This window comes from Chamaea fasciata, unplaced genomic scaffold, assembly GCF_029207755.1.
Source record: "Chamaea fasciata isolate MVZ Bird 193981 ecotype frontalis unplaced genomic scaffold, bChaFas1.0.hap1 SCAF_7, whole genome shotgun sequence".
In the NCBI taxonomy this organism is placed as follows: Eukaryota; Metazoa; Chordata; class Aves; order Passeriformes; family Sylviidae; genus Chamaea; species Chamaea fasciata.
This window is the reverse complement of record NW_027094092.1, coordinates 31,511,550-31,524,253: the sequence shown is the minus strand read 5'-3', so window position 1 is coordinate 31,524,253 and position 12,704 is coordinate 31,511,550. Positions and strand designations below refer to the sequence as shown.

The window sequence follows — 12,704 nt, the reverse complement described above, 5'->3', positions numbered from 1 at the left end:
AATATATTATTTTACTCCAAATTTTCTGCATTCCGTAGGAATCATTTTAACGGAATGCTCCAAAATATGAGGAAAACATTTGAAAAGTTATGTATTTTCCCTTTTCATTTGATTCAGGTGGATTAATCTCAGCTTTGAATGTTCAGAAATTACTATCTGGAAAACTTATTGCATAACTGAAATAAAATTTGGCCAGCGCATATACTAAATGACATTGATTTCTGTTTGTGAAGGAAATTCAGCACTGGCGCTTATTGTCTCAGGTTTTTAGTTATTTCTTGTTTATAGTTTTTCAAAGTGAAGTAGTATACTTAAAAGGTTGTTTCATTTAAGATCTTACAGAAAAGCTGTCCTTGCATGTGTAGATTTTGCCATGCAAAATCCATTTTGCATCAAATCCATTGTGGATATAATGGAATCATAGAATGGTTTGGGTTGGAAGGGTCCTTAAAAATCATCTAGTTCCAACACCCATCTTCACCTACTCTGGTCAAGGAAATCTTCCACCAGAACGTAAAATAGAAAAGAATATAAATGTATGGATAAGCATGTGTCATAGTAGGCCTCACTGCCTACTCTTTTTAGTAAAATCACTAAGTGGCACACTTTGTTTTTGGGCAAATTTTCCCCACTTCTCAGAATTTTTTTTTCTGGAATAACAGTATTCCATAAGGAAGATCAGTTATGGTATACTCTTATCATTGATGAGGAATGAGATAAAACCTTGATCCAAAATGGCTGGAGTTAAAATGAACACCATAAAAAAGCCCCAAACACAAAAATGGATGTTCAAATGCCAACCATATCAGTTTTCTAACACTTCAGAGAAACATTGTTCTGCCACATTTCCTTTGCCTTACACAAAGCTCTTTTTCTTCCTTACAGCAACCAATAAAAACTGTGGGATGGGGAAAAGGCAGGAGAGCCTGTATGACTATATCAACTAAAGGTTTCTGAGTTGCTTTTGACCTGAAATTGCCTGTTGCTGAGTAATGTGAATGGCATTATTTTTTGGATTAATTTTCTCAGGGTAATAAGACAGAGTGAAATAAAACATTTTTCAAAGAATTCTTCCCATCAAGGAGAGAAAATCTCGAGCATCTTATTTTCTGGCTTGTGACTATTCTTATTTTAATTAGTGCAAAATCGGAATACCATTAATTTTGGGGGGCAGAAGGGCAGTGTGCATTGGGTTCTGTGTCCAGAGGACAGTTGTCCATAAATTATTAGCTTGCGGGCACAGAGTATTTTGTTTCAGTTTTCAGTGTGCTACACTCATCCTTGTGACCCCAGGAAAGATATTGTTCCTTATTGCACCTATGTTTCCCTTTGTAAACCATAAATATGTTCTTACTGAGAAAAAAGACTGTATGCATATGGTAGTCTGTGAGGGAATGTATTGAGTTAAGTAGGGACCGCACAAATTTTGGGTAATTCTTCTCAGGGGTTGAATGTAGAGGTAAGCTGTGATTGCAATCTTATCGCAACATTCAAGATCACACAGTGAATGGCTGGCTAGAGCCTCCTCAGTGCTTTCTTCTGTTTTCTTGTGTCCTTTTCATTTTAATCCCTTCACTTAATTAAATATTGTTCTAGTGTTGGTGTATATTTTTCCTTCAATAGATGCTCATATTGAAGTATTAAATAGTAATCTTCATTAATTACAAATTTCTTCATTATTGAACTAGAATTTAAAGTTATTTTATGTTTTATTTTAACATAACTGTGTTTTATGCATTCTGAAGTAAATATGTACCGTGTTCTATAAATATTCAGGTGTAGTTCTGAAGAGGTACAGGTAAAGCCCTTGAAGTCCTTAGGATATAGGTATAAATACCATGTAAAAGGATAGCACAAATAACTACATATGGTTGGTTCAGACCATGAAGTCATCTTGGAAATCAGATTTGCAGCTGCTTATGCAGAGAATCAAGAAATGGAAATTATTGTAAGCAAGCTGAAAATACCTGCTGTCAAAATCAGCTTGTCCTGTGATCATCAGGATTACATCCTTCTGCTGCATAATCAGTAGCTTCAGAATTGCTGAATTTGATACATTTCAGTTCAAAATTGGCTATCCTGATCTGTGAAAATGGAAGCTCAAGCTCTGCTTTTATTAACACTTCACCATTATTGTTGTTCTGCCCAGACAGTATCTAGAGGGAAAAAAATCAACACCTAGTGATGCATATAATGCTTCCTGCAATACCTTAACTGTAGGGGGTTTTGCCTCCAGGGTAGAGAGAAAAGGGAGAGAATTGCTTGCTATGAGCTGGAAAAGCAGCGCAGTTGGCTCTGGCAGTGAGGGGGTTGACTGACAGTCTGCAGTGCAGTGGAGTTAGCTGAGCTCCCTATATGGCTGTGGATTAGCTATATGCTAATACTGATAGGAGAGGAGCAGTACAGAGCGCAGTGAGCCGACGGTGGAGGCGATCAGCCTCAGCAGAGCTGACTCCTCAAGAGCCATGGCTGAAGGGGGTGAAGGAGGGGAAGATGAAATACAGTTCCTACGAACTGTAAGTATCTGCTTTTTATAGGTCATGTAGTACATGATTTTGTGCCTCATGTCTATTTCTTTTCTGTTGTATTAAAAATAAAGTGTTATTTCTGTGCTAGGCTTTGCCAAATGGCAGAATTGATTTAGTCAGTGGATAAAATAAAGCAAGAATAAGAGCTTTAATAGCATCATGCAGTCTCGGTGTGTTCTTCCCTGAATCTGCTCAATAGCCAATTTGGTATAAGGAGACCTATTTCCGCTGTAATCCCCTGTGTTTGAAGCGTCCTCGTCAACTTTGTACTTGGGTTTCTAAATGTAGCATGCCAAATATGTGACCTCTGAAACTTCTGTCTGGGTTAGATTTCACTGACATTAACAGAAGCTTTGCAAATAGGAGTGCCTTAAAATGATGAATAAACCAAGCAAGCCCCTGATGACCTCTTCTGATAAACATGCACACAGAAGCACACTTGTGTGTAGAGAACACCAACAGATGTTGAAGTCAGGGCTCAGCAAATGTTTGGGGTCTTTTCTCTACTTAAAAAAAGCTCATCTTTAAAGGACATAAGCATTTCTTTGGGATGGGGTGTTAATTAGTGAAATATCCTCCACTTGGTGTAATTTTCTATAAAGAGCCCTCACACCATTCTTTCCTAAAGCTTTACACAAATCTAGTATGACAACTAATTTGGACTTTTAAGCAAGTAGTGTACACGCATTAATTTTTGGGAAGAGAATAACAACATGCTTTTCATGTCTCATCTTGTGTCTCCTTATTTTTACCTTGCATGACTAAGAGTGTGTTGTTGTGTAACTAGCATGGAAAAACTGCTGTTAAATGTGTGTATTCCCTCCTCTTTCCATGCTATCTTTACTTTGCATTTATCACAAATAATATTTCAGAAACAGATTCCTCTAGAGTTGATTCAACTTTAAAAGGATAAGTCACAAAAATAAAACATGCTAAGTTCCCAAAGTAAGAAATTATAAGATTGATTTGTGAGAGGCTTGGGTAAGTTATTTATGTGAAATAAAGGTTGGAGTGAGGTGATGGCTGCTGGTGTAAGTTGTTTAGGTGTGATGAGGTGTCATTAGCACTTCTAAGCCTCAGAGAATTTCACGGGGAGTAGGGGGGTGGGGGATGGATAATGACAATGAAAAATCTTTTCCAACATTCCTCCCCTCCACTACACTTTTTAGAGATACATATTTTAGCAGATTACTCCAGCGTTCAATCCGAGACTGGAGCTTTAAATGTATATCCTTCATCCTTCCACTTTCCAAGATATTGCCTTGACTGAACAGCCATCCTCAGTGATGGAGTGAGAAGCTTTACCCTTTCATAGGTGGCCTATGTGTGCTACATGAGATGACAATTTCTGCTGCTGTGATACATTCTCATGTTAGAGTAACTCTATTGCCCTTCTTTCCAACTGTTAAAGTGCTGAATAGAGGTGTGGGCCAAAAATGGATACGGCAAAAGGGAGACTATGCAGAAGTGTTCCTTCCATGTAGTGCAAGGAAATCTTCTACAGGGGAGAGAATGGACTAGATTTCTGTCTTGGAAGTTCTAGCTACTTCTTGCTCTAAGCAATCATATCAGTTACTGCTGGCTTCTCTCTATAATAAAACTTCCTGCACCTTTGTGGGGAAGCGATGAATTGCTGTTAATATACTGAGAAAGGAAACATTAGATACTGAGTGCTCCAGTGAGATACACCTTCAGTACTGATTTCTTACAGCTTTTATTGCTGCCTAAACAGTGTTTGTGCTTACAAACATTAAGTACAGTAGTCCTTAAGAACTCTTCCAGTGAAATTGTTAATCAATTAGAATCTACTCCAAATCAAAATATTTTCTGGGAATTTGGATTGCTACTGAATGTTTCCAAGGCTTATGCAGCTGAATCTTCCTTTGAAAATACAGATATCCATATTTTAATTTTGAGTCTTTAGAGCAATAAGATATTTTGTGGTCCTGGGGATAGCTCTTTCTTGTTTAGGTATAAAATAAGACTAGATGTCTTTTGATTCAAAGATATCATACAGCATTTTTCAAAAGAGCAAAAGAATCAACTATGAAATATCTGCTTAAATTATTGTTTGCTATCTTAAAGACAAATGTCCTTTTGTCCTCAATTTTTTGTAGGTTATGACTTTTTTGTCTTCCAAATCTAAGTAGTTGTTTAGTTTAGTGCCCCACTTTCATGTTCTCTCATCATATAAAAGGTCAAGAAGCTTGTTAATGCATGATGATGAAATCTGCATTTGTTTCTATGGAGCAGCAACTTGTGGGCACATTTATAAGATTTGATGGAAAGCTTCTTACTGTCACTTTCTGTTTCAAAACATTCCTTATATTTGATTAGTTTGGCAGCAATGGGAATGAGGAACACCTAAAGAACAAATTCCAGAGAGAATAACAACATTATCATTGTTCTAGTAGCAGTATGTCTTCAGTACTCTTTTCAAATATGTCCCAATGCTTGTGTAAAGCCTTTACATGTAATGACAGCATTTAGGCATTATTTATACAATGTAATTTCTGTTCTGAATTCTTCCCTGACTTTTAAGTTCAGTATGAACATAAATAAACATATTTTTTTCTTACACTGCTACCCTTTTGTTGTGCCTTTGTTATGAAATCTTTGGTGTTTTCTTTCTTGTAATAATGCTTGGAATTGTTTATCTGTTTTTCTAGTTGGTGGCTTCTGTCTGTTTAGACTCCAGATATTCAGTGTGTCATGTATGGAAGGGAGAAGCAAAGCACTTGTTGCTTGTGTGTAAAATGTAATACTGATGTGTTTCAGTTTCTCATTTGTTTAGATAATTTTCCCATATTGTTTATTAGTTACCCCCTCCTAATGTGTGAATATATGAGAAATCAATGAGCTGACTGACATTGTGCAGCATTAGGTGAAAATTCATACGGTAACCTGTGCTGTTTTGAGATGACATAGTGAGGGATAAGGAAAGAGCCTTGTTGCCTTTAATGTGAATGAGTGAGTGTAAAGCATTCTCCTTTGAGCCCTTCCTACCTACTGGGAACTTAACTGCTATGATAAATTGAATATGTCCTCTCCTCACCAGAAACTATTCACAAGTGCCTTCTGCTGCTGAATTAGCCAAATATGATGTGATCTCGGTCTTGGAGCAAAGAGCTTTTGCCTTCTTTCATGAGAAATACCTGAATAGTAACTTGCTAACAGAAACCAAGAACATGGTTTAGGATGGAGGGGAAGTCCCAGCTCTGCCCAAAGCACTTTAAATGTAATGAAGCATATCAAAGTTGTTTGCCATCTTAGAGTCGAAATTATGGTGGTAACACTAGGTAATAGCTCTATTGCTTTGCTATTTTTCTTGAAATTCATGCTATTAGTGGAAAGAGTTTCTCCTTATTTTAATAGAAATACTTTTTTTTTTTTTTTTTTTTTTGAGATGATTCATTAGTCAACAATGTTCTGCCTCATTTTCTGTAAATCTAAATAGTGTTTCTGCTGGTGTGTCTGGGCATAAGTGTATATATGCCTTTGTACATGTGTCTGTGATTCTTTCACCAGCTGGTTACTAGTTCTTCATTTCTGCGAGTCACAAAGGCCTTACCAATTGATTCTTCTTTAACCTGCACTCTTTTAACAGCTTCTCTCAAAGACTTAACTTCAAGTGTTCTGATAAACCTCTCCAATCACTATCTAAAAATTTACACATAGGAATGGGAAACTGTCTTCTTCCATAGACTGAGTGTAGTTATCTGTTATACTTAAACAGCAAAATACTGTTGTTACAAAGACACAAAAAATAATATTTGGATTTTTTTTTCAAGATCTAGTCCATGCATGTAAATTTACCAAATGACTTTACAGATATTTTTAGGATCATTAGTGTATTGAGTTGCTGCTCAGAATCAAGACAGTTGAGCAGCTCATACACATATTTATTTGTAGATACACATTCCTATCTATATTTCTTGAAAGTTAAGTCTTCTACTGTTCAGATGTTGCAAATGAGATGGGAAGTAATCTCAGTTTTACAATATGAGCTGTCAGGTATAGTGTGAATTAGATTTTCTTTTTTTTCCCTAATCATTTACACTGTTGCCAAATATAAATATATAAAGTGATTATATCATGCTTCTTATATACTATTTAAGAGTTGTACTAAATAATTTCAGTTTATCAGGGATTAGTGTGGCATAAACCTAGGTTTCTTTAGATGCTTCTAATACATGTTGTTTCATCAAATCTATATTCCAAGTGGTGTATCTCTAGTGACATAACAAAGAGCATATGAAGTGGAGATAAGAAAATAATTTTTCCTTCATAGTCCAACTTTATATCTAAAAGCTGTGCTACTAACTGCATGCTGATATTCCGTAGCACAGATCTCTGTGGTTTGAGTCAGTAAAGTACAGATATGGCCTATAAAATACCCACCAGACCTATACTTGTAAACAATTATGTTGGAAAAATGTCCAAATACCAAATAATGGAAGATATTTCTGGGGAGAAGTCTTTAGCAGTGCTTAATTAAAAACTCGGAAAATGTGAAAACTGATCTCAGTGAGTCATGCATGAATTTATAGAAAAGTATAGAAATGATAAGAAATGCCTTGAGATCAAATCAGTGGAATCTTCCTGATGCCCTTTTTAAGGGAGCTGGCGCAAATTCTGTGTGCTTTTTGAACAGCTGTGTGTATGTCACGGAATTGTTTTCAAATTAATTAGAACATTTTGTCTATTGTCACTGAAATGTGCTGCAATTCATGACACAGCAGTTCATTAGACAGTCAATTCTATTCCAAAAAGGGGTAAAAATAAAGAATAATGTTGTATAAAACTTGAATTGCTTCTGAGAGCTGGTGTGTGTTAGCAGTTCAGTTATTCTTGAGTTAAATATTTCTGTATCTGTTATCTGTTTATCTCTGTGCATTAAATCTCCCCCTTCTGATCCTTTTGCTGCAGTTGTACAGTAGTGTAGCAGTCCATACTTAAAAGGCTTTTAAGTAGTACATCAAAAATTTTGTGGCAAACAAAACAAAAAACTACACCATGTTTCTTCATCTCTTTAAAAAGTCTCTTTCAAAGAGACTTGTTTTTTGCTTCTTAAACTTCAGGCTATCACCAGTACAACTATCCACAATTGCTTTTATTTTCCTTAATTTTCTACCATGGAAATCATACTTAACATTGTAAATTTATCCTGAGTTATGTTTCTAAGAACTTGTAATGTCCTTCTTTGTAAATAATGTTGCTCAGTTTATTTTCACTCATTCAACTGCCACTTTTACTTCCTGCATGTGTTTTCAACTTTATAAATATTTTTGCCCAGTTTGTCGCTATAGGCAAAATTAGTTATGGTCATTTTTTGCTTAGGACTATTTCCCTGCTGAAAGCTGGATCATATTAAGGACAGATTTAGAATATGACAAAATTTCCAGTGCATCATGTGCTGTGATATGCTGTGTTTACTTTTTATAAAATAAAGAATAAATCTTCTAAAATAAATTGCAACCTCTTTTCAAGGCAGAATTTTAAGAAAATGATCTACCATAGTATAAAGACAACAGCTGTTGCTTCATACTGTAGTGTGTATCTTTTTTTTAACCTCCAAACATATTGGAGTACTTGTCTGATACCTATGTCAGTCTTTCAATTAATTTGTAATAATTTCTCTTTTAGAGTGAAATAACATGAAATATTTGACATGAAATAGTTCTTTGCACCATGTTTAGATGGAAAAGGAAGCGTTTCAGTAATTTGGTATCTTTAATTTAATGAAAGTTGTTTGAAGTTTATAAAAAACCAACTTTAATAAATAATCAATAAATAATAAATAATAATAAATAAAAATGCTTTTTTTTTGGGTGATGATGTATTGGAAGACTACATCAGGTAAAGGGGAGCAGAAAGAGGAAAAGGCAAGTTGAGCTTTTGCAGATGAAACAGTGAACAATGAAGACTTGAATCATGATTAATCAGAGGCAAAGGTGGATTTCTTTTTATCAAATTGAAGGTAGTTGAGGTAGGAATACACTTCCAAAGTGTATTGACACTTTGAACTGACATTGCTCTTGAAACAGTACATTGTTTGGTCAGTTTCCTTGAGACATTTCTTATGTTTTATTTAGCATGGATCGATAGAGTATGTAGTAATCTTATTTTTCCTACAAGGGTGTAGACCAATAAAGTTCAGAGTAGCATTGTCAAACAATATATAATCATAGTACATGTATGTATGATAGATGTATGGATATATATCATATTGTATCATATCATATCAATGGGATATATGTAATTATATCTAACAAGTTGCACTTTAACCACCTGCTTCATATTAGACCAGTCTACATCAACTGGATTTAAAGCAACATTATACTACATGTACTCAGCATCATGCTTTTCTACTGCTTTCTACAGCATAAATTTTAAAAATGCTATTTCAAAAAGAAATCAGTGCATATACGACAGTGTTACAAATCTAGTGTACTGCTAGAAAATATGTGTGAGATTGAATGTATTCATGATTGATTTAACTTCTAGGAGAGATCTGAAAAACTTCTTGTTAGTTTCTTTAACTTTTTTTTTTTTCTTTCCCCACAGTTATATTTCTAGGGGTATTTGATGTTGATGCAGTTCTGTAGAAATAACATCAAATTTGTTACAGTCAAGCAAAACTCTTCAATCTTGCCTTAGAATGTTAGTGAGTGAAAAACCTTTTGATAAGATTTGTGACCACGCAATAATCCTAAATTAACACCCAAGCATGTATTTCCCTTCTTCCTCCTAGCCACATTGGTGGTTGTTGTAGGGATTTGTATTCTTCTCATGCTCTGCTTTTTGGTGTCCAAATGGGAATTAATATCTTCAGGAATAAATAGTGAATTTGTCACTGATGCTATGCATTTTTATAGAATGCAGTAAGTAGGTTTTCTGATCTCTAGTCCCATGCCATACTAACTGGGTATGATTCATATTGAAATCCAGCAGTGAATATTGCCTCTTTTCAGTTCCCATGGCAGTGCTGTGACCACACGGCCAAATGCTGCCAGGTGCATTAGCTACACATTCCAAAAATTAAAACAGAGTTGCAGGCAGGGAACACACAGTTATTTCGAAGACACTGAACTCAATAAGAGGACACTAGCTAAAAGTTCTGTCTCTTGACTTCATACACAAAATGCACATTTTCCCAAATGACATATAATAACAATGCAGCTATGTAATAGTACAGATGTCTATAGACAGTAAAATTAACATCTCAATTAAAAAAAACCCAATTGGTAACAGAAATGCACTTTTTCAGAAAGAAAACATGATGTATTAACATATGCCTCAATGAGTACTTTGGTTTATTTTCACAACATGGAAGTTTTAAATTTATATTCTTTATGTATTCTTTAATGTCATGAAAACATCACCAGACCATTCCTTCTGTCTATAACTTAGTAGGATATAGTGGTTTTGGTGCTGGAAGATCTAAAATTGTGTACCAGATCTTACTTAAAGAGAATGTATGTTCTAATTTCAGGAGATATTTTCCACCTAAATACTTGATGTGCTTGGGTCACTTTTGGAAACGTATTTTCTGAAAGTTACAATGATGTTCTGAAGTGCAAATGGCAAATATGTGACACTTCAGGGTGCATCTAAAGTAGTTCAAGACTGGGATATGCATTGGAATTACGAAAGCCTATAGGGAAATTGAGGTCTGCTCGATCTGCTTCTGGCGGTGCTTCAGTATGAGGCACACAGAGCTGTTGATTGCCAGTCATTGCACCTGCTGTCAGTCAGCTCTCAGTCTCCACAGACGGGGTTCAGCTGTAAATAGGAACTGATGACCAGTCTGTAACCGCCCTTTTCCAGTTCTCTCTTCTGGCACATCACATCCATGGGGAGGAGTGTCAGCTACCGTCAGCAGAAGTAGTCGTAGAGACATCAGCAACATAAGGTGAAAGATTCAGTAGTAACATCAAGTTTGTTCCTTCTGCTGGGCTTTTATCCAAATAAGCAAGTGCTAGTTCCTCAGTGAGCTGAGTAGTCAGCACAGCCTGAGCTGTTTTTAGTCCACAGCAATCATCTGTGCCAGTCTTGAGTATTTCAGCTACTTCAGCACTCAACCATGTTCTCTAATACCTTGTGCCAGAAAACCAGCTTCCCTTGACACAATTGCAACAATTTGAAATCTCTTCAATAATAAAATAATACAGAAGAATTGCAACTTAAATAAATATTTTAAAATTATTTGTACAAAAAATAGAATTTCAACCTGCAAATTGAAGCACCTTTTTAACAGAAGATGAGGAGCTAATTTAAAGCACTGGAAGTTTAACATGCTTTCAAACTACATCAGCAGTACCACTTACAAATGGGAGTACAAGGATCATCAAGCTTAGAATATATACTAGTGCTAATGTCACAGATGATTCACTAGAATGCTCAAGACCAAGTGACTCCCATTTCACATGACTCTATCTGATGCTCATTGACTTCACTGCCTCATCTTTTCTGTATATTGAAAATTCTCAGACGACCTATGCACCTGATACATATTAAAGATACTTAATGTCAGTAGTTTGTATAATTCTGAAGCTGATGAAGAATGCATAGAAATATTGATGCAGTTAGTTAACATTTTGACTAAAAAAAAAATCAAAAAACCTCCCACCTGTCAGTATTAAATTCCAAGTTACCAGCCTGTCTTCTTAAGTGCATATCCATTTCTGTTGCACTTTTCAAGAGATCAAAATCAACAGACATTATAATTTCTTTGTGGCCAAAGCTGGGAAAAGTACAGTTTAGAATTTGGAAGAGCTCAGTCTGGTCATGTACATTATACCTGCATTTGTAGATACAAGGTAATCTTTTTGTGAAGAACATTCACAGGACAAATGATTCTTTGCTCCATTCATATTGACCATTGCAGAACTAAATGCTAATAGGGATTTATAAGATCTGATTTTCTGTGGAAAGTTAATGTTGATAATGTGCCAAGCTTTCATTAAAATCTTTGCATTTTTCCTTTATTTTATGAACTACTTTGACATACTAAAATTAATAAAGAGTGAGTTTTTTTAAATGCATACGAAAATATAAACATTTTTAATCTGCAGACACTAACCCTTTTCTCTAAGGGTTATGAGTTGCTCCTTACTTGCTTTCCTAGTAAAATTTTGCAGATCTGTTAGAAATCTTTGTTTGTTTTAATTACTTTGTTACCATGTCTGGAAATAGTTGCATGTAATCTGGTTTAGGGGAAGTTACAGGTGGCTGAGGGCAGCTAACACTTTTGATGGCTGAATCACCCATGTGTCTGGTAGATAGTGGATTTTTTAAAAAAAATTTAAAGTTTCTTTGTTTGTTTTAAATTATTTTTACACAATGTAACAAAAAAATTCCAGTTCAAAGCTTTCAAAAATGTCAAGAACTTTATTTGTGTACTATACTGGATCCTAGGTGACCATCTTAGGTAATGTCAAACTGGCCCCGCAACGTAGCTCTGTTGCGTGGGTGAATAAAAGAGCTGAGTGCTTGAATGCCAACTAGTACCTCAATAATAACTCTTCACGCAACTCTTGATTATAAAGGATAGATATTCTCACTGGATCACTAATCATTGATTATTATTTCAGAAGTTTCGATTAAGCTTTTTTAAATGTATCAATTTTAGTAAGCTTGCTGCTGTTACAACTCTTTAAAGTAATTCCGTCAATCAACACCTCTTCCTTCAGTCACTGTGAATGCTAGTTATCCATATTTGCTTGAGGTATTTGGTTTTATTCAAGATTTATTTACTGTGTTTATTGTAGTTTTGTTCAAGATATCCCTAAATTTTAAAAAATTTCTTCCATGAAATTGAATGAGGTAAAATTTTGGATCTTTTACAGGTCCAAAATATTTCCACCTGTTCAGTTAAGTGAGATTGCATCTCATATTGTACCAGGTAATATGTGTAGAATATTTGGATTCCATTATTATATTTGATTTTTTGTATAATTAGACCCATAATATTTTCTTTTCATGTTTCTCTTAATAAAGATGTTGCTATATCTTTTTGTAAAATAATGATATTGATGTGTTTCTTGCATAGCTTAAAGATTTTTTCTATTATTTTAATTTCTATAAAGATGGATAAAAGTTGCTTTGTACAAATATAATAAAAACCACTATGATAGAATTTACCAAAGAAGCGCTTCAATCATAGTATGTTAA

At 34.9% G+C, this 12,704-nt stretch overlaps 1 protein-coding gene across 1 annotated transcript in view; it reads left to right on the top strand.

Moving 5' to 3' along the window:
* Positions 1 to 2,388: 2,388 nt before the first annotated feature.
* The window catches only part of RYR3 (ryanodine receptor 3), a 194,785-nt gene continuing 184,469 nt past the window's right edge, over positions 2,389 to 12,704 (top strand). The window contains exon 1 of the mRNA XM_066188306.1: positions 2,389 to 2,516. Within this exon, the coding sequence (XP_066044403.1) occupies positions 2,466 to 2,516 (51 nt within the window). The 5' untranslated portion in view covers positions 2,389 to 2,465. The remainder of the gene's footprint in view (positions 2,517 to 12,704) is intronic.